This window comes from Notothenia rossii (genome assembly GCF_949606895.1).
Source record: "Notothenia rossii genome assembly, chromosome: 2".
Classification (NCBI taxonomy): domain Eukaryota; kingdom Metazoa; phylum Chordata; class Actinopteri; order Perciformes; family Nototheniidae; genus Notothenia; species Notothenia rossii.
The window spans coordinates 80,157,757-80,184,686 of NC_136904.1; the positions used below are offsets into that span (position 1 = coordinate 80,157,757).

General features: G+C 43.0%; 1 protein-coding gene across 8 annotated transcripts in view; it reads right to left on the reverse strand.

Moving 5' to 3' along the window:
- myo16 (myosin XVI) overlaps nt 1-26,537 on the reverse strand; it is a 125,932-nt gene extending 99,395 nt beyond the window's left edge. For 2 of the 8 annotated variants that reach the window (XR_013805757.1, XR_013805758.1), the window contains exons 1-2: nt 7,546-7,566; nt 666-935 (exon numbers count right to left, since the gene is read on the reverse strand). Coding sequence is in view for 6 of the 8 variants with exons in the window: in XM_079667280.1 (XP_079523406.1) it covers nt 666-935; nt 4,980-5,007 (298 nt within the window). In the remaining 2 variants the exon portion in view is untranslated. Of the gene's footprint in view, nt 1-665; nt 936-4,979; nt 5,416-7,545; nt 7,567-15,891; nt 16,120-22,948; nt 23,025-26,375 lie in introns of those variants that run through there. The other 6 variants (XM_079667281.1, XM_079667284.1, XM_079667282.1 and 3 more) reach the window with 6 other exon arrangements.
- Nucleotides 26,538-26,930: the final 393 nt, after the last annotated feature.

A 26,930-nucleotide genomic window follows, 5' to 3' on the forward strand; every position in this document is an offset into this window, starting at 1 on the left:
ACTGGAAAAAAGTGAAACATGAACAAACCACAGACTGTCATGGCGAATACAATTGCTGCTTTAATTCTGTCTTTAGGACGTTGTTGTGAGTGTGGACGGAGCAGCTACAGGTTAGTTTAGCCTGATCGATCCATTCAGAAAACACGTATTTTAAAAGGTTTTTCGCTTGCCGTCTTGTCTGCAGACTTGTCAAAGTATTAATTCATGTTTTTTACTGACCGGTATCAGTATGTAGTTACTTTGGCATCATTTGGAACGTGTATTACAATTAAATCACTGTAAAATAGGTTAATTTTGTTGTAGTTGGTTTCCACCACAGTATTTACATGGAAATAAGCCCCGCCCCCTCTCCAGCACGTCCTGTTTGAATGACAGGAGTAAACACAGCTGACAGCCGCAGTGAAACTCCAGCGGTTGAGCGATGACAATATTTGCATCGCGTCCGTTGTGAACGCAGCATAATGCAGTTCACAAAACACTGTTCTGTCGCTTTTTAAGCAACTTCGAGATTTTAAAAGTATCAGGGGCACACAGGCCATGGTGGCCGTAGGACGTACAATTATTTGTGGGGCATAACGGCCAGACCGAGGGGCTACGACGGCCATGGCCGCCGTGAAAATCCTGCCCTGTCATACACTCTCTCTAAGGTGCACCTGCAAACCCACCTTCTTTGTAGTCATGGCGAATGATGGCATCCTGTATGACATCGGGGAGGCCGAAGCGGACGTGGTGCTTCTTGCGCTGGGTGGCCGGGGCTCGAACCTTGAGGCCACCTTGTTGTCTCTGAAGGCCTTTTTCCCTCTCGTAATATGCCCTTATTTGGTCACAGCGCATCCTCCGGACCAGCCGCTGGCGCTGGCCAATGGGGAGAGACTCCAGCAGACACTGGTCTATCTCCATGTTCTGACGAAAGACATTACATAGCTGGAAGCAACCTGGTGAGAAACACAGAAAGAGCAAGAGAGTGATGAAGATGTCAACTGCCAGAAAACTAAAAAGGCAAAACTAATTTATTCTTGCATTATCTGTTTTCACTGAAGCTTTGGTGGCAAGCTGTCCATCCAAGAAGTGAGGAAAAGTATCTGGTGAACCAGTGAACACACTGCAGTCCGTAGTATTTACTGTAGGACACTGATACTGAGCTAAGGAGACCATATCAACTACAACATGCTTATGCTGTCAGTTATATTTGTTAACATGTTCTAGTTTTGTGAGCATGCATGTCTGTGTCTGCAGTTGTGTGTGGGCAGTCGTCTAATATATTTACTGTAAAGGATATCTTCTGTGTCTGTGACATTTTCAAATGTTTGATTGTGTTTTGCTGTTATAAATCTTTTTTTTTTACTTGGTCTGAGGAACTATTCTAATATTTAGAGATAGGATTTTTGAGTTTTCTTAAGCTGTATGCCATAATCAGCAATATTAAAATAATAAAAGGCTTGCAATATTTCAGTTGATTTGTAATGAATCCAGAATGTATGACATTTTTGTTTTTTTAATTGCATTACAGAAAATAAAGAACTTTATCACAATATTCTAATTTTCTGAGACAGTCCTGTATTTACTGTAAAGGATATCTTCTGTGTCTGTTTAGCCGTGGGGTGATTTGAGAAAAGCATCACAGCATTGTGTTTGTTGTCTCTCCTGTCCCAGTGATTCTCCTGACTCCACATCATCTCTCTGCCTCTCAGTGGAAGTTAGCCAAACAGATCTCAGGCAGATGCTAAACCTTGTATGGTCTGCTTGGATGATTAGGATGCACAGATCCGAGCAGTAGGTGGGCTCAGAATGGGATTCACAGAGTGTGTGCTCAGGTAAAATCAAGATAAACTTATATATAAATATTTATAGTACGGTTATAAATAAAACGTAATCTATTTGGCGTTGATTGCATTGATATTCACATCCACCATTACGGACATGTACAAGATGAGGAGGAGGTGTTTGCAGTGTTGTTTCCTTTCCAAAGTCAACTCTGTTGCTTTTAGACCCATTTTGAGGTGAGTACCCCCTCTTGGAGCATCGTTGTCTCTATTTTGATCTAAAGTGCTTCTATGTCTCCATTCTTTCTCTCCAATTCTGCTAAAAGGGTAACGGAGCTCACATCAGGCTGTTCGTCAAATGGACAATATTTTTAGTGAGATAGCTTTGAGGGACTACAGGTGGTCTCCATAATTCCCCTCATCTATCTCTTTCTCACTCCTTTACCATTTCTCTTCATCTCTTTACTTATCCACAAAATGATATGTGTCTCAAACAGGAGTACAAATCAGCATAACACTAAAAGGCCTTGACCGGCTGTTAGAGGACTGTTGCTGCTTTGTGTAAACTCATACAGTGACATGTTGTTTCTTCTCTGGAGGGCCTGAGGTGTGTTTGGACTAGATCTTTATCTGGAGCAGACAAAACTATGCAGAGACCACTTACATTGACACATTTATTTAACACTGGCCCCCTGAACCCCAATGTGCCACACATAAACACACACATACACACACACACCTTCTGCACAATACAGTACCATCTGCTCTGGTTAGACATGTAACAAGGTTCTTTTGTATTCAGGTTCCAGACAGGGGGGGGGGGGGGGGTACTATTGTACTGTTCATGCCAGGTGTCTGCTTCAACTGTATTATATTTTAGAAACTTGGCTGCACGTTGAAAAGGCACAAACACAAAAACACACTCTCCCTACTGCCTTGTCCAATACTGTACCACTCCACTCTATCTCTAGGCCCACTGTTATTGCCTTTTTTTTTCATCTCTCACATTTTTCCCTGCTCACCTTTTCTTCTGCCCAGGCCATTTTGATCAGTGGCTTGGAGCAGCAGTTGTGTTCAGTCTTTGTCCAAGTAGACATCTATGAGATTGGGTGAACTGGTATTTGTTGCCTTGATGCATAAAGGGCAGAAGTCGTCACCACTCCTGTAGGTTTAGGCTAGCTAGATTAGCCATTAGCTCATTCCATTGAACCAAACACACAATGTGGATATGGCCAACTGTATGTCTCCATCTCTGCCATGACTTCTCCTTCTTGGTTTGCCCTACCCTTCACACTCTTTGTCAAGCTCATATATCATCTACTATACAGCAGGCATTCAAGGCTACAGTCACATCAACCCATAAACTCCCTGCACATGACAGATGTCACTCAACGTGACATATTGATGCAGACTTGATATATACATTAAGTAGCATATGGATATCCATTAGATGATAAAATAGATTTCCCAGAACACCCTGATGTTAAATAATCATGTTGTCAATAAATTAACATTAAGTGATACAAATGCACTTGTATGTAAATTAATAATGATGTTTGCTCAGTCTGCTGAAAGGTTTTCTTTACCTGCAGTAGTTTGAATGTGGTAGTAAATGTTGTGATTGAGGCTATAAAACATGTCCCTTGTGACTTGCTATAAGTATATGTTCCTGTATGTAACGTGGCTGAATGTGTTTCTGATATACATGGTGATATATTATTGGGTGGTTTTTCAATACATTCCCAGGAGCATTCCTTTGTCTTCCTTTTGTAGATGAAAATGTCAAATACGGAAAGCACTGACAGCAAAGATCAATAAGAATGTGCCTTCAGTCAATACATACTTGAGTTTCCATGTTTCTAATAAAAACAGTATGCAAATGTGCATCGACCTAGCTGAAGAAAACACACATCATTCACACTGACTTAATCACAGAATTTGCAAAAACTATGGCAATGCTTGTTCTTAATAGCCATACAAAAATGGACACTGGCATGTTCTACTGTATGGTGAAGGGCTGTGAACAGACCAGTGAAATGTGAATAGGAGAGGGAAAGACAGAAGAGCTGACTCTGATGGGAAACAGAGGCTGAATGAATGAATGAGAAGGACGGCGTGAGTGGAGAGACAGAGAGAGATGGAAAGCAGTTGCTTTCTTCTGCTGCCATCAGGCTACCACCAGGCTATCAGTTATTGATTGTATGTGGAGCATCCCATGCAGGCTCCAGCTAATAACTCTGACAGCACTGCAGGACGTTTTACATTTGAAATGTGTGCAACATGATGTGCACACACACTCAGGCACAGACTGCAAACTGCAGACACCATAAATGTGCAGGGTGTAGATGGAGGTATGTTGTAGAGAGAGGTTTGGGGGTAAGACAGGTAGGGTTCTCAGAGTCAAGGAAAGTCTTCATGACAGCATCACCTTCATGATATTTTTCTCCCCTCTTCTTTCCATCTGCTCATCATCCTTGATGTGTCACTCATCCTATCCTGACTTCCTTTCCATTTCTCATCCTGCCATTCCGTCTCCTCTCTGCAACGCTCCTCTAAATCACCAGTTTCCATCCATCTGTCCCTTTTTTCCATGAATCGACTTTCTCTCTCTGTGAGTCTGTCACTGTGTTATGAATATGCCAAATGCTGATCTGCGTCTTTCTGCCTCTATTTTAGCTTTCTTTCTCTCTGCCAGTACCTGCCGCATTCACCGGTCAACTTCACACATCTGCAGCAGCTCTCTGCAGCAAGCCCACACTCCCACTTACTGTGCGCACACACACACACACACACACACACACACACACACACACACACACACACACACACACACACACACACACACACACACACACACACACACACACACACACACACACACACACACACACACACACACACACACACACACACACACACACACACACACACACACACACACACACACACACACACACACACACACACACACACACACACACACACACACACACACACACAGGGACAAGGATACACACTCAAAGTTAAGATTGTGCTGCTGTGTTGGCAGCTGGTGACCAGAATTCTTAAGCATGTAAACTCATACAGTACATGACACCCTGCATATATAGTAGGTGCTGATACAATTAGCACACACCCTCGGCTGAGGCGCACACAAGCACACTTGCACACACATACACACACACACACAGAAAGAGATGGTGAATGGCTACTTACAGCATTTGATGAAATGGTAGTGAGACATTTTCTGACTAAGTCGGACAGTCCGCCAGTCAGGCAAAAAGGCTGGCAGGCAGGCTGGCAGGCAGGAAGGAAGGTAGGAAGGTAGGAAGGTAGGCGGGGAGTCAGTAAGTCAAGCAGGCGGGAAGACAGTCGGCAGCTACAGGTTCCAGCAGAACTAACTAACGTAACCCGGCAGGATGCATTTTTTATTTGGCTCCCTGCATGCTACCCAAACTCCGTTCCCTTGTCTGCATTATTCACCGGCAGTAACAGCAGCAGCTCCGGTTGCAGCACCATGCAGCATCTACACACAGACCCAGACTCACACACACATGCACACACACACACTCAAACAGACATTCACTCCCTCGATCAACCCCGTCGGCAAAGGGAGCTGCGGCTGTTTCTAGCTCTCCTCGCCTCCAGCCTGAAAACCGCCGCACAACGTCTCCCCAGCCATGACCGACGCACGTGCTGCACTCGCGTCACTGACTGACAGCCGGCTTAACCCGCCTCCTCCTCAACACACCCCCAATGACGCAATGCTCTTCACCTCCATACACACCCCCCCCCCCCTCCCAGACTCCGTCAATCCCATATATGCAGTGACTCATAGGGATGCACATCTCTCTGGACTATCCTCCACCTTCTCAGCCGAATGGAAAAGAAGGGGGTGGGATTAATGTTGCCTCCCTATTCTGTAGCTGTAGAGAGAGATAAAGAATGAAAGCAGAGGGGTTGGAGAAACCAGGAGGATAGATATAGAGGAATAGAGGGAATACAGATACAGCAGGGGGAGCAAGAGAAAACAAATAAGCAAGAGATGTAAAGAGACAGAGAGAGGGAATCCTAAATTGGATTGGACAGCTAAAAAGAGAAAAGAGAAGCTGCTGCAGTGCGGCTTTTGGTGCGGTGACAGGTTAAGTGTTCATCAACGGTCTTAAACTGGCCACAAATTGACTCAAGATACAGTAAGTATAGTTTACTAGAATCGTAAGGCTTGAGACATTCCAATGAACGCACACACACTTCATCATGCGTTTACCGTGCTTCAACACACGCAGTTTTAAGTGACGCAACATGCACTATGCGCTTGCAATGTCAGTAGGGCAATGTCTGACTTTAAGGCTAATTTGCATATATGAATAAAGCTTTGCATTAAAATGAGGATTTGTACGAGCAGGGTGAGAAGGCGAGTATGAACGAGAGGAGAGAGAGAGAGGAGGACTGGAGAGGGAAGCGGGGAAGAGCAGAGTAGAGTGAAAAAGAGGAAAAGATCAAGTGAGATAGAAAGAAAGACTCACACACACTACAGATGAGCTGAACGAGGTGTGCTTCGTGTGATTTGAGAAGGATTGTGACACACATTAAGAATCTGTGCCACAGTACTCACACATCTGCAAGTTATGTAGCATGCTGCATTTTCTGAGGGGGGGGTGGGTGAGCTAAATCTCTCAAAGCTGTCAAACATGGGCATGTGGAGAGGAGATAAAAGGATGTGAGAAGCAGGTGAGGTTTGTGAGGGTATTGAACGGAGAGGAGCAGCAAAGCAAGCTTGAAAGAGAACGAGAGGCAGGCAGAGACTGGGTTAGTGGTGTGTGTGTGTGTGTGTGTGTGTGTGTATGTGTATGTGTATGTGTATGTGTGTGTGTGTGTGTGTGTGTGTGTGTGTGTGTGTGTGTGTGTGTGTGTGTGTGTGTGTGTGTGTGTGTGTGTGTGTGTGTGTGTGTGTGTGTGTGTGTGTGTGGCAGGCACAGTCATTCATTACATGTGGACTGTATGGCAATCAGTTATGATCTAGCAAATCATAACAGAATTTAAAATGTGACTGATAAAATAAATAAATATGTATTTGTGTAAATATATCACACTTGCTGAATAATTGATCCAAAGAGATCTCAAATCATATATAATGCATCACCCCCAAACTTTCCACTGCCTTTGGCTTTGCCGTAATTGGGAACATTTCCTGCATCAGACATCCTGCATTATTAGCATCAGCCGTCATATTCATACATATGCACCCACTCCATCGTGTTAACCATAGAGAGTCGTAGTGGTAACACAGTTGTAATATTGACTGACACCTGAGGGTGATGATTGCAGAGTGACAGCTGGGTCAAAGAAAATAAATGTTGTCATGTCCTCTGGGACAGAAGCTGTTAAAAGGAGACCGTGTCATGGCTGTACGGGGGGGGGGGGGGGTTGATCTCCCACAGCATCTGCTAGAGTTAACATTAATTATGATGCAACACAAATATGCACAGATGTATATTGTTGCACATTTCTAGATAGATGGAATAAATGCATCTTTAAAAAACAGTGACACCAGCAATTGCTGCATTTTAAAATATCTCTCATCCGTGTCATCTCTTCACTATCGTCTATCTTTATTTTCTTCACTGAATCTGCACTCTGTGTGCGTCACAGCTTAGGTCCTAAACCTCGAGGAGCTGAGAAGTAAAAAATTGATAAGGACGAAACTCCCACACATTATCTTGATGCTGTTACACCCGAGATAACATGCCCTCTAGCGTCTCACATTGAGACCTCATGTTACCTCTTGTCCCAAAGCTCCAGCACGTCCTGCTCCACTGATACAGCATGTTACAGGTCTATCCCTGCAGGCACACATTCACACGGGCCATTAATGCCTCACTACATTCAAATGAAAAAGCATGACATTTTCTTGTCAGACTCACACTGTGAGGGGTGGATGTCAGGGGCAACGTTAATGGGCTAGTCAATGTGTTATCCTTGACCAAAAAATATGACACTGTCTGTCTGGTGTGTGTGGAGGAGCATGCAAGCTGCAAGTGGTGTTCAGAGCGTAGCAATGACTTATTCAGAAGTCGCTATACAGCAATCTGCTTGAGATTCGGCATTCACACACACACACACACACACACACACACACACACACACACACACACACACACACACACACACACACACACACACACACACACACACACACACACACACACACACACACACACACACACACACACACACACACACACACACACACACACACACACACACACACACACACACACACACACACACACACACACACACACACACACACACACACACACCATTTTAGCAAGCAAGTATAGCGAAACATGTCTTGCTCATGAGGATTTTAGGGGAAAAACCCCACCATTGATGGTATGATGTTCTTCCCAACAAGGTTCTCTATAAATACAAAGAGAATGTTATCATTAACAAAGTGCATTGTGTAACATTTGCTGCAATGCACCGTGCTGTGGTTGGTAATCTGTGGTGGCAGCTTGTTTTTTAGTCACTACATTGGGTTTTATTGTTAAATTGCCAATTTCACTGTAATTGTTTTTGTTCAAAATGTTGCTGACGAAACACTAGGAAATGGTTCATTTCTTTACATGAGATTTAACTAATTGGAAATTAAACTGCATGGGGACATTCTAAGGCAATACACTGAATCATTACTGCACCAAAACACAAAGTGTAAAAGGAATGTTGAGTCCTCTCAGAAATACATTTTTTACATCTGATCTGAGTATTTTCAGTAATAAAAAAGGACTTATAAGTTGTCTTTATGACCAGTTTCTTTTGTAAGCTTACCTTATAAACACACTAAAGTATTGTCAGCCCATCTTTTTACCCACATGATTGTTGTTTTTAAGAATTAGTTAAAGCATATTTTAGAATATGTAATGACTAGATGGTGAGCAGCCATGGATTAACAAGGCCAGGTGTTGACTGTCTATGAGTTACACCCTTGTGAATATGTGCTAGCTACAGAAGAAAGGAGATAAAAACAAGCAAGTAAGTGTAAGAATTAAACATTTGTGACCAAATGGAACTGAAGTGGTTTCAAAAAAACAAATATCAAAACACCAATAACACTTAGGCTGTGACTGATTTAAAGGTATGTCCTATTAAAAGTGTGCTATAGTTAGTATGTATTTACTGTAATGTGTGAGGTAAAGCCAGATTGGCCCTGTATGGTGCTGATGTCACACTGTTGAGGTTTTGGGAGTGACTTACCTAATGTTCCATCGATTGCTTTACCTCTCTTTGTGTTTTGAGGCAGTGTTTTACAAAAGCGAGTTAGTATGTGTTTGTGCAAACGTGTGCTTTAGTTAAATATTTCACAGTGTTTGTCCATCCATCCATCTTCTCCCGCTTATCCGTGGTCGGGTCGCGGGGGTAGCAGTTCCAGCAGAGAGCCCCAAACTTTATTTTCCCTTGCCACATCAACCAGCTCTGACTGGGGGATCCCAAGGCGCTCCCAGGCCAGAGAAGAGATATAATCCCTCCACCTGGTCCTAGGTCTACCCCTTGGTCTCCTCCCAGCTGGACATGCCTGGGACACCTCCCTAGGGAGGCGCCCAGGTGGCATCCTTACTAGGTGCCCGAACCGTGAACAGTGTTTGTGCATCAGTTTGTCTACATAAAGTTGTAGAGCTCAAACTGAACTCCATTGACAGGATTCTCAATATTAGAAGGCAATTTGCGCACAAATAGTAGCATCTATTATACACATATAGAACCCAAAACAAGGGAGCAACAAGACAGAAAGATATAGAATAACTATAATTAAGAAGCTATTTAACCGACTGAAGAAAAGTTTGAGTTTTCCATTTCAAGCCAAATAGAACTTCTCTCTAATATTCATGGCCTTCTACTAGCAGAGACTGTACATAGCATGCAGTAAAAAAAGTGCACAGACCTCAGTTTCCTCTGTCTAAAATCTATTTATATTCATAGCATACTTTAGGATGGATTATATTATAATCCAACCATGTTTTTCTCCAAAACAGCAGATCAAACCAGTTTTTAAACTGAACAGCAGGGATTACTATTTAATATTCATAATACTAGTTAATAGCATAGCAGCTTTTGGTCGATTCCGAAGTGGATTGTTTCCTGAACGTGGATTAAAATGCTTTTCTGCATGATGCTGCAGCGCAACAAGAAACTGAATCAAAGAGTAATTGTACTTTTCTCAAGTCCATATGAGTGGTAATTAAAGCTGCAGTTACTGACCATTCAGACCGACTCACAAATAACAACAAACTCTTATACAATATCAGTTAATAAAGTTCATATGGATAAGTATCACATTGTTGATTTAGTGCCATTAGCAGAAAACAACGTGGACAACAGGTGGAAAGGCATCATGTAAAAAGCAGCCATCTGTCCCAAAGAGATAATCGTCCCACTGGAGTGGCTGACTCACAGACAGTTGTTTTATGCCAAGTGTTGCATTAAAGAGCTCCCAGACACTGATCGAGCAGGCATCGCAGCAGAGTGACACATGTCCTCCCCTTTAAATCTGATTAATGGGCCTGACACAAAGCAAGTGATTTCCCTTTCAATTCATTTGTTTCAAATGGAAAGAAAATGTTTGAATGTTATTGCTGCAAACTGGCAATGTTCTTGATCTAGATTTTTTGGAGTGTAAACATTGTCCAATAGTCAGAAGGAGTTTATCTCACTACTAATATCTGCATTATCTTTGTACTGTTGTTAACAAATGATTTATTTAGCTTCTTCTCTTAAAATGAAATCAATTGTTTTTAAAAAGTGTTAAAAAAGTGAATATACATGTATAATTCTGGCAAAAGAAGCGAAAGAATAATAATAATAAAGAAATAAATCTTTATAATAATCGTTCGTTTTGAACCAAGACTTGTTTTGTTCCAGGAAAACAGGCGTTCACCAGGTGTGACAAGACAGGCAATCTGCTCCAGAACAGCCTGCACGTCACGTGTAGCAGATCATCATCGCTCTGTCATTCTGCTGCAGTTCTGTCATACGTATGTAAGCACTCACTGCACATGTGATGATCCCTAATCTATATTATTATAATCATCTCACCTTTGAAGATGGTCAAAGAAACTGACAATCAAGACAAAAAGGATGACCTCTAATCAAAGGGTTTAGCAGATAAATAGGACTGGGAAAAAAACCAGACCATTCGTTGATTATAATTCATTCTGCTTGCTTAGGATCCCAACAGCATGATCAGGTGGCAGACTTATGGTATACCTACTTTAGGTGTGGCATAGATTAGCTGGACAATGAAGGAGCTTGGTAATCTTGATGTTATTTTTCAGGTCAGTGAAGAAGAAGAGGGTGAAGCAAGGACAGAGAGTTAGCATTTATAGTCTTTCAATTGATAGATTGCTACAAATGTAACAGTGGCAGACATCTCATTAACACCACTGTCTGTGGGGAGAAAGAAACGGACATGATGGAATTGTGAGCTGGAGGCAGAGTTCAGTGAAAAGTGTGTTTGATTCAGGACAAGTTGACAGACAAATTAAGTCGATTAGTGTCTTATAGGACAAAGGCTGTGAGACAGAGGAAAGCTAAAACAATAAATTACTTATGAGGCACTTTCTCTACCCTTACACATTCTTGGGTTTGAATGTCTCACTTTCTGCCTATAATTACGTGTCTGCTACTCCTTCTAAATCACCTCCCCTCTACTTGTCAACCCCTGAAACTGGAAGCGAGTACATCTCTCTCTCTCTCCCTTTGTCTCTCCTTTATTACCCCATCCCCTAGCTCCCAGCTCTGAGCAGCTGGCACAATGGACAACATGGGATCATAATGGCTGGCTGCAAGCTTCAGCGAGAGACAATCAATAACCAGACAAACAAAAGAGCAACGCAGGCCTGCATCTGAGAAGCTCCCAACTGAAGTGGCACTCAGTACAGAGTCCTTCTCTTGCCTTGTTCTGGTTTAGACAGAGTGAAAACCATGACCACTCCATGACACACGCTGTATTAGTGACTCACAGAGAGCTAACAGACGTAGGCACAGTTGGGTCTAACTCATAACCCACATCACCATTCAGCTTATGTTACCATGCAACACCAACAGCTGTGAAATTTTAAGAAACAGTGTTCCCTAAGATACCTGCTGTGTACTTGAGCAAGTGTGACCACATGCTGTACTGTGCACACACTCCTGAATATGTGAAATTCACTTAACTATACAGTGCTGAAACCAATGCAGCTACCACAATGAAGAAACGCAATGAAAAATGTCTCGTGTTAGGTGAAGATTTTCTTTTATAGCGTATTATTAAATACATTCTGATGTTCTTTATTGTTGCTTATATGCTAACTTGCCATTGGCCAACAAAAGCAGGCCTGGTAGCCTCATTGAAGTGGCTGGCAGTAAGGGTTGTTTAGGATTCAAGCCCAGCTTACTGATGTATTCACAATAAGAAAGGCTACTTCACTTCTGGAGTGCCAGGATAGCCCCGGAGCTTTCGGACAGATAAATCTGTTACCCTCAGGTCGTCTTTTTAAAGAGAAGGACCAAGAGCTCCGAGGCCACATTCCTCCTGCTGCCATTCACATGTTAAACTGTTGTCTATAGATTGTTTGGGCTGTTTACTTGTACTCTGACCTGCGTGCTGAAGATCCTCGTAAAGAAACAATCTGTATACTATGTCCTGTGTTATATTGCATGAATCCTGACTGCAAACCAATAACAATAAAGGTGAATAAAGATAATCGGAACTTTCCTGTTCTTTTCTTAGGAAAGCCGAGATAGAATACCAAAGAGAAAGTGCAATATCAGCAGAACATTAATAACGTTTGAGTGTACAATTGGAAGAAAACAACGTATAGTTGAGTGAGTCATATGCAAATAGTAACTGCTTTGAAATCCAGAGCAAGACTTGCTGAAGTTGTGAAAAAAAACGACTTCAAAACAAAAATGTTCCTATCCCTACAATTTGCAACTAGTCCCATCTGGCTTTAAGAGTCATTGAACAAGCAGATCTTAGGGGATAACACAGCGAGCATATAGACATTTGGTCACAGTGCCATCAACAACTGCAAAACAAAAACATGAAAGTACTGTAGATACTAGAAAGAGTTGAGACACGCAGTTAAAAGCAAAGAATGACAGTGAGAGATTGTAATGGCCTTTTCTGAACAAACAGTCCCAGAAACGAACTTTCAAAAACTCAACTTTTGTGCATTCATGTATGCATTTTCGCATCTGAACAACTGAGAATAGCAGCATCAAGCACATACAATATTAAAAAGTGACAGATTAGTTGAGACACATTTGTTGTACAAGACGAGACAACAGTGCAGAGTCATTTATCATTCTTCCTAATCTAATGTTCCATGACTGTGGGATGTCTAAACGGATTTTAGAACGCTAATGTGCAGAAAGGGGAGAAAAGCGGGACTGATATAAATGTAGGACGAAATCTGTTTTTCCTTTGTTTCTATCAATCTTTCAGAACTCAAACGCAACAATAACATGAAAATACAATAACAACTACAATTCCTTACAGAAAGAACTGGAGGAGGATTATCTGTTTAGGGGTCAAGAGCTACAGCCGACAAGTAAACAATGAGCAAAGACTGACAGGTAGCTCAGACAGACAATGCACAGCGTCTACAAACCAGACTCTCTTTTCTCGGCCATGCATGCTGTTACTGTTTAGTATAGCCTGTTGAGGTTACAAGTCAGACAGAAAGACAGACATACAGATTATTCAATGAATCCGCTCATGCTAAAATGAACTGCAAAACATGCTGCTACTGTGAGGATCAGAAAAGGTGTGCTATTGTAGCTTACCTATACCAACCATAAGCGTACTGATAACACACTTCACAAATACCATTTGTTGTTTGTTTGATGAGCGTGAACGCTGACTAATTACGTAGGTTTTATTTCTACACAGACTACAGTCACTATTAGGTTCATATGTCAGAGTTGTCCACATGGCAATGGGAAAAGTTGAAGCAGTTTATCTTATTGGAAGTCTGTATAACTCATAAGGTAGAACTGCATGCCAAACCCTCCACACAGTCTGTGTGTGTGGGCACGTTTAACTGTGGGAGTGTTTGTGTACGGGTCCAGTCACCATACCAGAGCACAGCGTTGCCGACCATCTGACAGCACAAGGAGGACGGATTGACAGATGGACACACACTCACGCACACACACGCTTTGTTGGAACGCCTCCTCTTTTTCAGTAGTCATGGATAGGGAACTAGAGCAGAACAAAGTAAACTAGTATAAAACTCAACTCACATAAAAACTATGCAATAGACTTCAGAATCTTTTCTTACAACAGTATACAAACACTAAGTTGAGCTGTGTTTCGCTATAGGGCAGTTCTGTTCTCAGAGTGAGACAAAGTGCGATCAGAGCTGGCTTGGCTCTTCACTACTGACCCACTTGTGCCCCCAACCGTGCAATCCAAAAAGCTGGCACACTCACAGCCATTAGCGCAGCTGGCTTTAAACTGACTTTAGACTTAAAAGGCATGCCAGCACTGCTTTGTATTGTTTGTACTGAAGCCATGAAATATACGCCCGGACGTCTCCTCACATCACAAACAACAGGCCAACTAGATTGTCTGAATGATGAAACAAGGGATATGCACACACAAAGACACAGTGACCCACACCTATAGAGCCGTTTCCTACACCTGCCATGAGTGTTTTTTCCCAGTTTCAAATTAAACCATCTGCGATAGCCTCAGGTATATTCGTCCCTTCCCTATTCATAATAGATGCCTTTAGCCTACCCATAGTGCTGAGGCTGAACACTTCGAGAGCAACACTTGCTACAATATAAACTCTACCTCGCAATGATTCTAAAATGGAAATGGAATCATATAGAAACAGTAATGTTTCTCCTCCTGTTTTTACATTTTAAATTCCTGCCTTAACGCCAACATTTCCCCGCCATAACCATCAAGGTAATTGTGTTACATGTATGGTCATGACCGTTAGCCTAATACTTGGCTGCTTTGATTTGCTGAAAAGAACAGGTTAGTCTGATTAGGAATATCAGCTAAACAATGCAAACACCAATGCAAATGTATCTTGTTACATATTCTCCTTTGAACCAAACAAAGACAGCACTGTTTACATGTACCTGCCACACAAGGCCACTTTACTAGATTGCCTGCAGGAGAGTGTCCTTGGAGCTTTAATGCTCTGCTCAACATCAGGGTTGCCTTGATTGCATCCATTCAAAGATATGTACCCAACCACCATCCCAAAACCACTTCCACACTGTGATAGTGGGTGCATTACAACAGATCTGTAGATCAGTTGATAGTCATAGTAAAGGATTATGCTTTCCCTATTTTGGCCAACATTTTTGATCCATTGATCCTCAATGTAATCTGTCCCCCCATTTCTGGATGTGGGCCATAGGGAGGAGACACTGAGGATTCTGATTGGCTTTGCTCTGACCTCTAGCTCCGACGCTTCAACTCTGGCTGTCTGTCGCCCAGCGGTCAATGCGGGTCAACTTTGTAATTAATCACACAAGCAGATGAATGGCACTGGCTTTGCCAAAGAACTCGCAGCAGGGAGGTGCACTGAGAAGTTAGACCTCCCTTTTAATCAGAGGAGCCAAGTTTACACTCCAATGTTGAGAGTGATTTGTTCTTTAGAGAGACTTCACCTACTACAAGGGAACTGTTCAATGACTGCCCATGTTTTTGATCTCCCTCTCCAAGTTGCTTGACAACAACAACAACAACAACGCTACAAGAGTGCATGTCTCTCTTTAAACATAATAAGAACAGCCCTTAAGTCTGGCAACATACTGTACACTGACTCAGATTTCTGTTCCAGGCAGGATCTGACAACACATTGTAATCATTCTTGCTCAATCAGCTGTTCATTGCCAGCCAGAAACACACGCATTCTCCTACTCTAAGCATCTCAGGGTCTATTTAGAGCTGCGACAACTGCACAGCACATCTGCCTGTCCCTTCATTCCCAGCGGCATGCCGGGAGCAACACATGACATCCACGCACATTCACACAGACGCGTCCTCTCACTATGTCCGTCCCGCACGTTGTCAGGGCTGAAAACATTTATCAGAGTGAAACATTAAACATACACTCACCAGCCTCCTCAAAAACAGCCTTCACTCTGATGAGTAGCGTGGAAAGAGAGAAAGTGCAGCCTTACCAGTGAGAGTGCGTCCACCGGAGACACCACGGTACGGAGGAGAGAGAAATGTGTCTGCCCGACAGAAACCCAACGAGAGACGCCTCCCCGTGCTCCGCCACCAAATCAATTTCACACTCCCTCACCTCCCCGCCACTGTGATGTCATTCATTCATCCGTTTCCCCCCGTAGCCATGGCAACTCTGCCGCTTGGAGCCGTTCATTCTTTTACGTCTGTCTTTCTCGCTCTCTTTCTACATCCCTCCCCTCTCTCCAGACCCCGGTGAACCCTGCCCACTTACTCCATCTGACGGGGTACAGTTACACCCCCATCCTCACAAGCATCCACCCCCCAACCATGACATTGCTGGTGTAAAAAATGAGTAGGAGGTTACAAAACACAAAAAAGGGGAGGCACATGGATTCACCTCATGTAGCGCACACGCCCTGAAGAGTTTGTGGTCAAGCGGGCGTAGTTTTGTCAAAGCTGCCCATAAAGACAAAGAGAAGTGGGAGACACAACAGAGGCTGAATAGGTGCGCCTGGAAATCTCCTGTTGAGACGTAAGCCAGCTGTCTCATTTGCATACAGAGCCTAAACACTGAAGCACAGATGTGTGTATCTCCCAAACACACACACATACGCACAAACACTTGGCCAAGCAGAGCAGTGTGAGCTGATGAATAGTTAATGACCAGCACCATAATTACTACGGTGCCTCTCTGCTAATAATCCCCATGTTGACCTTGGAAAAGGGGGAGGAAAATGTGGTCACTAAGAGACACTTACACACATCACCACCTTGTCTAAAGCCCCATCTTATTCAATTATTAGCCATCATCGCCCCCACATCCACATTTCTACTCTCAGCAAGCCGTCTCTCCACAGGCTTCAGATGGTTCCTCCTCTAACCATTGCACTCCCATCAATCACCACCCCGCTATTTTCATATCTCCCTTGTGCATCTACCCTCCTACCTACTTTCATCTTCACCTTAAAAACAAAGAGGGGCAGATCAGAAACGGTAACAGAAGACACATAGGGGTGACAAATCAAAACATCTTCTTATAAGAGTCAGCAGATATGACTCGGGACAAAGGGAACAGAAGCAGAGTTCATACTGTAAAGGTCATCAAGAAATGAGGAAGTAACTCAGGAGGCCTGAAGAGAGAAAGAGAGTGAGGAGTATCCCTGAACAGACAGGGATCTCCTCTCAGTCACATCTCTTCACACATTATCTGCTTTTTAATTAGCTTGTCGTGCCGTAAATCTCTCCATCTGTCTGCATCGATCTCACGCCGTCATTCTAAATCTCTTTGTTGCTTCTCACATAATTAACGATGGTTTTACCAAGCCACAGATAGAGTAACACATTTTCACATCTCAGCTCGACATTACGACATCATGAATCTTGACTTCATTCGCTTTTTGCATTTTACTAACACTCTAATTTAATTAATTTACTGAATTGATTGTTTCACAGAGTGAAAAGAGAAACGTTCTTCTCCTTCGCATTTAATGACCATGGGACATGCTTATACTCTGCTTATAACATGAAGCCTTCTATGATCATTTTTTTTAAATGTATATTGAACTGGCCTTGCCTTGTAAACCCTGACTTTGCAGTAATGCCAAGGATAAGGTGGGTGACATTTCTTTCTTAGACACAGAAACAAAGAACTCTTCCCAGTGGCCACTCCTGAAGCTAATCTGTAGTCAGGCTGCTACGCCAGGTCACATTTACTTGGAATATTATTCTTAACCTTGACTTATCAATACTTTCTAACACTTATCAGCCCTCTGTTACAAGGAGTAAAGTGTGTGGTAGTGGTTTGAGTTGAGCCAACTCCCCTCTACTCTGGAATAGGTCAAGTCGACAAACGTAAGGAGGATGAGCAGAGGAGGAAGATGGAGAAGGTGAGAAGGTGAGGGAGGTTCAACGGTGAGCGTGTGTTAAATCTCTGAATTGCGGGACATCAGGGTCATGGAATTACCAGCCTAGTGGTTCAAATCACACACACACACACACACACACACACACACACACACACACACACACACACACACACACACACACACACACACACACACACACACACACACACACACACACACACACACACACACACACACACACACACACACACACACACACACACACACACACACACACACACACACACACACACACACACACACACACACACACACACACACACACACACACACACACACACACACACGCACACACACTAACACACGTACACACCTGAGGAGGGAACCTGTAATCCAAAGCCGAAGCAATTCCCTTCACAGTATAGTCTGAGATGTTGCCTTAGACATTATCACTCTCTTCAGAACTCTTATCTGCACCCACAGAAGTGAGCAGAGAAAATAACTAATACGAGACCAACAGTCAGTCCTTTACCGCCATCTCCTCCATCCCTTCTCTTAACCAATCACATTACCCTTCACCTCGATTCCTCTCTCTTTCCATCACTATGTTCCACCCTCAATTTAGCTTTATTGCGTGTTATTTTTTTTCTCAATTATTTTTTTTTCCTCACCCTTTCATCCAGCTCTCTCATTCCCTCTCTTCGGATAGACATCAGCTTGACAGGGATCTGTAGCAGATTAGCATGATAGTAGGTGGGAGCGTGTCATAGCATTGTAAGAAGGAGGCATCATGCCCCATTAAGTATTGACCTAATTTGATCAAGGTTGAATATGAGAGATGACATGTTTGAAATCAAGCACACAAACATCACAGCTCGACGTTATCTTTCATCTCGGCATAAACTCCCCCCCCCCACGGCTTCTTGGATAGATCAAAGCTGTGTCTTTTTTTTCTTAAAGGGAATGCTTAACCAGTCCTGTTCAAATCATTTGCATGACTCTGCAGCTGGGCTCACTCTCAGCCCTGTAATATTCACTGTGTGGCTGCAGGCAAGGGAACCAGGTATGAGGACAAGTGTTTTGTGCAAGGGGAGGGTCGGGGTGTGTGTGTGTGTGTGTGTGTGTGTGTGTGTGTGTGTGTGTGTGTGTGTGTGTGTGTGTGTGTGTGTGTGTGTGTGTGTGTGTGTGTGTGTGTGTGTGTGTGTGTGTGTGTGTGTGTGTGTGTGTGTGTGTGTGTGTGTGTGTGTGTGTGTGTGTGTGTGTGTGTGTCTTCATGGTAACGGGAGCAGTAAAGCAGTTACATTTCATATACCAGCCCTGATATACACCTTCGAGGGAGGGAGAGAACCAGCTGCCTTATCAGATGCTCCATTTCCTCCCACCTCTTTCTAAAAAGAGACCTTTACCATATTCCATCACCACCCTTGCCATGTCACACTCTTGTCCTTTCAGCCCCCACCCCTTCACTCAAAATGATTCTCATAACGTTTAAGTACCTTAACCCACAGTATGGAGTGCTTTTCCTCTCTCTCCATAAGCATAACGCCCAGCACGGTTGGTTCTTTTGTTCACATTGTCTGCATGCTATATACTGTAGCTTTCTTTGTCCAGCAGAGAAGGTAAGAAGCAAACAGGTTTGAACGCACAAACACGTCACAATGGAGCAGAAGCAAGTCCCGGCAAGCCCAGACACTGACCCCAAACTTGATGTCCTTTATTGACACCGTGTCCAATAATAGCCATGTAAGAGAAGCAAAGTCTACAAGGCCGTCCGCCACATGGCAGCCGCAGCAGGCCTGTGTTAATACGAGGAAGTCTTCTATAGAAAGATTAGGTCACATGGGGAACAGCCCCCCCCTCCTCTGACAGAAACAACCATCATATGTGTGGAACCGAAGCACCTGTTTAGTATTGGATCCATGCACACCGCTTCACCTTGATCACATTGTTTCATCAGATAGGAGAAAATCTCAAAGACTAAAGGTTTGGATTTAATCTTAGCCTGCTGGAAGAGTTCCACGCCCAAATAACATGTTGCTGCTGCTGCTGCCAGCCCTGCATCCCACCAGCTGTCATTAGCGCTAGCTGCTGTTTGAGGATGCCAACTGCCCAGTCCCCCGGGTATCACTTATAAGAATAGTCTAGGATTTCATCTGCATCTACGGATCGTTTTCTACTCATGCAGTCACCTGAGTTTTTAAGGAAGAGAATAAATGCCAAGCAGAAAATGTTTCTGTTTTTTTGCTTCTACTTATTACATTTTCAGGAATACAACTAAAGTATTCTTCAGGCCCAAGCTCAACATTAGCTGTCTCTTGGAAAACACACCCGAATATCTGATCCAACTGTTGGTGTCCAAGTAATGTTTGTTGGTAAAGTAGGCGCCAGGCTTTTACCACAATAAAGTATGTAACAAAAAGGCAATATCTCCATAATTATTACTGACTATTTTGACAGTCAATTAACAGTTCAAGCTATTTTGTATTCATTATTGGCAGGAAATGCTGTTTTCAGCCTCTCAAATATAGAGATTTCAACTAAACACACACATCACCACATGAAAATACTCAATTGTTTATGCAGGATGGAAGTTTTTGAGTTTGTTGTTTCTTGATTCCTGCTTTATTTAGGATTTATCAGAATGTACTGATTATATGGACAAAACAATCTTTAATAAAAAAGTAACCTATGGGATCAATCAACATTAAAGTGAATGCAGTACTTTGAACATGATGCTTACAGATACTTTACATGTCCAGTCAGAAATGACAGACATCTGTCTCAAGTCATAGTTTGCCAATTATAGATAGCACATATCGGTGTGGATTACAATTTGCACTAACCAGATTTGAGGGTGAAACTAATCCAGGCTTCCCCAGATGAGCGGTAACCCCCTTAATCCCCGCCCCCCCTTCTGTCTGCCCAGTCAGCTGCCTGCATTCTGACGTCAGGCTCATGAAATACATCAATCTACTCAGTTTATGTCTGTACATGTATGTATGTGCTTTTTTCTGAAGGGGTTGGGGGGGGGGGGGGGGCTGATGATCCTAAGGAGATGCAACGGAAACCCAGTAAGCATGGGTAACCGGCTGGTCCCGTCTAAGAATAGATCAGCTGGTAGACACACCAAAGGTTTGTGATGAACAGGCCGACAATTAGGCTTTAGCAAACAGGAATTCTTCACTAGATTGATTTCAATGATCAGACAGCCGAAAGAAATATCCTAGGTAACAGGTGGTGGCTGTCATTCCTAGTTGATGCTTTCTGAATTCAATGCAGCTATGGCTTTTACAACCACACCACACTTCCTAACAGACCTTCAGAACAGAACAGAACTTCCCCAACAGTGTTCTCCTACTTAATCATGCATAAAAGGTGTCGTTTGAATCTTGCAAAAGCCACAGGGCCTCAGCATTGCAACACAGCCGGTGGGCAGCTTTACATGAGTAAAACAGTGGGGAGGGGCTGTATATTCCTTGAACACCTCTGGAGCTCTGACAGCAGACGATCCATCCAAAGAGCGTTCCTGCAGGGAAGACTTTGCAAAGTTTCTCTTTTCTCCCCATCCTACTCGTCCTCTTCGTCATGATTCTCCTTAACCTCTAAATCAGCCCATAATGATGACAGAGACAGAGTGACTAAATCTTGAGATGATGTGGTGTAACAGCTGACCACAGCACAGGGGACTGGGCTGCGTCCTGACTCAGACCAACAGTCTACAGCCTCAAGCCTTTAGCTTCTTGCTGGCTACACCCAAAGACCAACACGACGGCACGCTTTAGCCATTTTCCAAAGAAGAAACATAAGCAGAAAACAAGCAAGAAGGCAACTGCTGGAAAATGGCATTATGGAACCATGTAGCTGAGATAATCTCTTTGGTTTAAAGAGAGTGATACCTCCATGCAACACTGCCTTACACATACCCCACAATCTGGCTGAGCAGGAAGACAGATGGGTGTCACACACACACACACACACACACACACACACACACACACACACACACACACACACACACACACACACACACACACACACACACACACACACACACACACACACACACACACACACACACACACACACACACACACACACACACACACACACACACACACACACACACACACACACACACACACACACACACACACACACACACACGAAAGCGGGGCTGTGAGTACAATGGCTTGTACATCAGTACCATGATTTATTGTTTTACACAGTGTGTCAAAGTAACAACTCTGCATCGTATTATACAAGGGTTTAACGCCAACAACTTCAACTCACATGCACACACAGCCTCTCCCACACACACGTCTGAATGAGCCCATCTGTGAGCTCCTGTGAAACAAAAGCAGAGTTTTGTGGGGTGACACAGGCAGAGTTATGTTGTCTGTTACTCAGCGACAATCTGTCACATCAAACTGAAAATGCTTTACAGACTGGTCTGTCCGCCTCCTCGCTGCTCTATTCAATCTGCCCTGATTCAATTTGTTGGATTGTGTCTTATTGTTTTTATATTCTCTTCCCACTTATCCTGCTTCTTTTATCTGTTTCACTCTCTGGTAGTGATACACCAGTAGACACTCAACACACAACACAACCACACAGCTTTTGGGTAAAAGCCGCCCAAGGCCTTCTGAATCTGGGACGATTCCCAGCTGACATCCACTACCCAAAGGCTTTTTGAAGAGAGTGTTTGAATGTGCAGTAATCAAGCCAACAAACCTGTTTTCCTTTTTCTGTGCTGCCAGCCAGCACACATGCAACATCTCAAGGCAAACAAAAGCACGCAAGAAGGGAAAAAAGAGAGAGAGACATGAAGGCCAGTCAATAGACAGACGGTGGCCATTTCAGAAGAATAAAAGGACTTTCCCTTGGAAAAAATATCAAACAGAATGGATGCAGACAGAGGCAGAAGCAGACAGACATTATCCTATTTCTGAGATGTTTGTTCATTTACCAAAACACATGAATGTTATTAATAAAGGATTTAAAATGATAGTGAGAACAAATTGCCAAAGGCTAAACACTGTTCCATCAGGTAAAATAGTAAACAGAGAACACACAGCTAAACACACTCTCAGACAAACAAGGAACAAGTGGCACCGTACCTCATGATTACATTCCCCCCGTAGTTCTGGATGCTTCCTTTCCAGCTAACATCCAGAGATAATCAGCTGCGAAGATCTGAAACACTCAGAGAGAGAGAGAGGGAGAGAGAAAGATGGAGATCAACTTCCAGCTCTCTCTGCATCTACACCCATAGGCAAACATCCTCCACTGACATCCCATCAGAGACAAGGGGAAATAGAGGGAGAGAGGGGAGTGTGCCAATTTGGTTGAATGAGGGGGGAGTAGTTGAAAGGGAGAGAGAGAGCATGAGTCAGTGAGAGAGAGGGAGATTTAGGAGTTTGTCAGGGAGTGAGCGTGTGTTTAGGAAGAGAAAAAAAAAAAAGCGAGTTTAAATCTTAAAAAAGCCCAGAAGCAGCTGGTGGGAATGAGTGACACAGGACATCATACACTACACTCTGTTGCGCTGTGTTGGGTGTTTGCATGATGTAGTGTTAGGGGGAGGAGAACTAAACACTTAAACAATGGACTGAAAGAGAAACCATAGAGAAACAGGGGGACAATAGAATTAGTGCAGAGCAGATGTGGGGAGCAAGAGGACAGTTCCTATACTATATGTCTTCTCATCCCCTTGACTCGAAGGATGGAAAGAGTAGCAGTAACAGTTACATTATTATTCTTAAATGTGTCAGATCAAAATGTAAAAAGTAGTAAGTAGGTCAGTTTGCCTATTATAACTTTTACAAGGAAGAGTACCTTAAGCTACAAAATAAAGTACTGAAAGCACTAATTGGAACAACATCGCCTTTATTACCAACAATTGATTCCCTCTCTAATTCACAGACTGTGCATGGAACTGATAATCATATCAATAGTGTACAATATCATTTCACAGTGTACAGTAAAAGAGTAGCCTAACAAAAAAGGAAGACACAACAACGACAGACACAAAAATGTGCACTGCATACTTCACGTTGAATCTTTCTATAATCTTTACTACTTTGTACATGATTTCTAAATTGTATATTTTGCTCATTCTAGTATTTGAACGGGTATTTATTGAGCTGTTAACAATTTCCTTTCGTAATTTTACAATACCAAGGAGTTTTACGCAGCAACTCTGTACATAGACCATCTTGTAGACATTTCTGATGACCAACATTAAAGGTCCCATGTCATGCTTTTCCGGTTATTACCCGTCCCCTTGTGTGTTATGAAGGTTTTTCTGCATGTAAACGGTCTGCAGAGTCACAAACCCTCAAAGTACACCCTGTAGTGAGTAAAACTCTAACACAGAAAAGACCTGTCTGTCCTGCCCCAGAACGCCTCGTTGGAGATTTCTCTTTTTCTTCCTGGGTACAGTGACGTGACCATACCCAAATGGACCCATTGTGGAGCTCCTCACACACACACACTCTCTCAGCGGCGAAACTGGGAGGGGGGGGGCTAGTGGAGCCTCGCAGATGGGGGTGCTGCAGCCTCCTCAGCATCCTTCCCACGTCCATTCGCTATGTCTCGCTGTCTCGCAGACCCCATGCAGCAAGCAGGAATTGAACCCAGCTCACACTGTCCGCTCCTCGCAGCAGCGAGCCCCGCAACGTCCCGCCAACACGGCACCCAGACCCCACGCAGCATTCTCATCTGTTTGTCATTACTGGTCTCATTTTCTGGTTGCTAACAAACGCCATTGTAACACATAATCACTGATGTTCCGTGATTACTCATTAGAACAGAGTGGGCGAGCTGACCAATCAGAGCACAGTGGGCTCACAGGGAGGGGGGGGCAGGAGCTCCAACAAGCCGTTTAGGACAGAGAGTGAATACATACATACTATACAGAGATGCTGTATGAGAAACCAATGTGAGTTTGGAAAATTGCAGAATATAAATCTATTCTAGTAGACCTCAACAATGGAATTATGATCAGTAGAAATGACCATGCCATGGGACCTTTAAGCTTAAAAAGTGACCAACAGAGCTGCGCTTTGAGCAATATGCATTACAGTTTTTCTCGATTGCTAAGACACTAACATTATACATAAAGCACAATTATTTTAACTGACACTCAAAGAGCAAAACATCGGCTCAAATCTCCAAAACTCTAAACACGTTTTCAGCTTTTCACACAATTTGCAAATCAACATGGCACTTTTTGCAACCACTGCACACGTTTCTCCACGTGAGACACAGGAATCTTACATAAAGTCACGTGTTAGCTGGTTTAAAACACTGATATTCAAAATGCCTCACACATGGACCAATGATCAAGAAACACGTTCCACCTGACCAAACACCTGGTAGCATAATTGTTGTCTCATCAATCAGGATGTTAGCACTATAAAAAGACCACAGGTGAGTACTTTCTTACAGCAACAATGGAAGCCAACATGGAAGCATGAGCAAGAGGAAGAGGAAGAGCTGGGCTGAGAGTGAGAGGAGGAGGAGGAGGAGGAGGAGGAGGAGGAGGAGGAGGAGGAGGAAGAGGTGGGGTGAGAGTGAGAGGAGGAAGGAGAGGTAGAGGTAGAGTTGGAGGGAGAGGACGTGGACAAAGAAGAATACTCTCTAATGAAATGAAATATTATCAACCATGGTTTGTCGATGAGAGAGGCTGGACAGAGGGTTCAGCCTAATCTAAGCCGATTTACTGTTGCCTCTGTAATCCGGACACTTAGACTTGAAAACAGGTTAGCTACCAGTGTTTAGCTCTGCATAGTTCATGATATATCAGTGCTTATATCTGTTGTGTGAAACGTATTTACTTTATTACTGTAATTGAATTGTTTGTCATCCTGCACAATTGACTGTGGTAGACTTACTTTTATGCAACACAGACACTGACCAACCACTATATCTTTGTTGTTTATCTGAAGGACTGAGGAAAAAAAGAGGTGCAGGTGGAAGGCTAAGGATTTCCAATGAGGCACAGGTAGCAGCAGAATAAAATGTGATTTATTTTCAACAACTTATTTGTATTTCTTCATTTACTGTATTTCTGTATACTCAAGCAATCTTTCCCTGCAGAAACCTCTATGTACAGAGCATAGCCCATAAAAGATTAAAGTGCTTTAGATTATGCTCAGCAGTGTGTAGTTGGGTGGTCAAACCATCTAGTATTAAGAATGAAGTGTTATATTTGGTGCAAAAGTTTGCATTTGGTAAGTGTTCATGTAGTTTTGAGTGCAGTTCTTCATTTATCAGGAGAAATTAGCTGTTTTGCACTTTGGGTGTGTGGTTTTTGATTTGTGTTTAGTGTTCTGAGAAAATGTGTGTTAGCAACCGAGAAAAATTGTAAAAGGCTAAATAACACTCCTCTTTAGATATGTACAAATAATAGGCTTTGCAGTAAACTCGGCAGTAGCTACAGCGCACAAACATAGGCCCTACTAGTAAACACAAATAAACAGCACATGTATTAGACACCTCACACACAGTGGTTGTGACGTTTTAAATATAATTCAAGTTACCTACCGTCCTAAAGAGCATTTTCGGAGATTTAGCACCGCGACGAAATCCTCAAAGTGTTCTGCTCGTTCAGTCTCCCTCCAATACAAATTGTTAACCCATCTTCACTCCTCAAATTCAAGGTCTTTGCCAAAACAATGGTCTCACACACCTGAACAAGTTAGCACTGCTAGCTATACTACCCAGCATGCACCTGATGCTGAGATTACGAGGAAATTAATTTAATTTTTGTTTTCAATTTTCAACCATGTTTGCATCATGGTCTGGGGATGGAAATAACAAATGGTCTAACACTTTGTTTCAGATTTAACAAAACAAATGACATTCCCATCACCCTCAGCTAAACTGTTTGTTTAATGCGACTGAGCTAATCTTAGCATGCTTTAATGCTAAACAAAAATGGTGAAATTGGTAAACGTTACACTTAAGCATCAGCATGTTGGCAATGTCATTGTAGGCATGTTAGCATGTTGACATCAATTTAAAGCAGCATTATGACTATTGGCAATCATGAACACTAGATTAACCACATTTCTGTAAAAATATTGTCGCAAGAATATT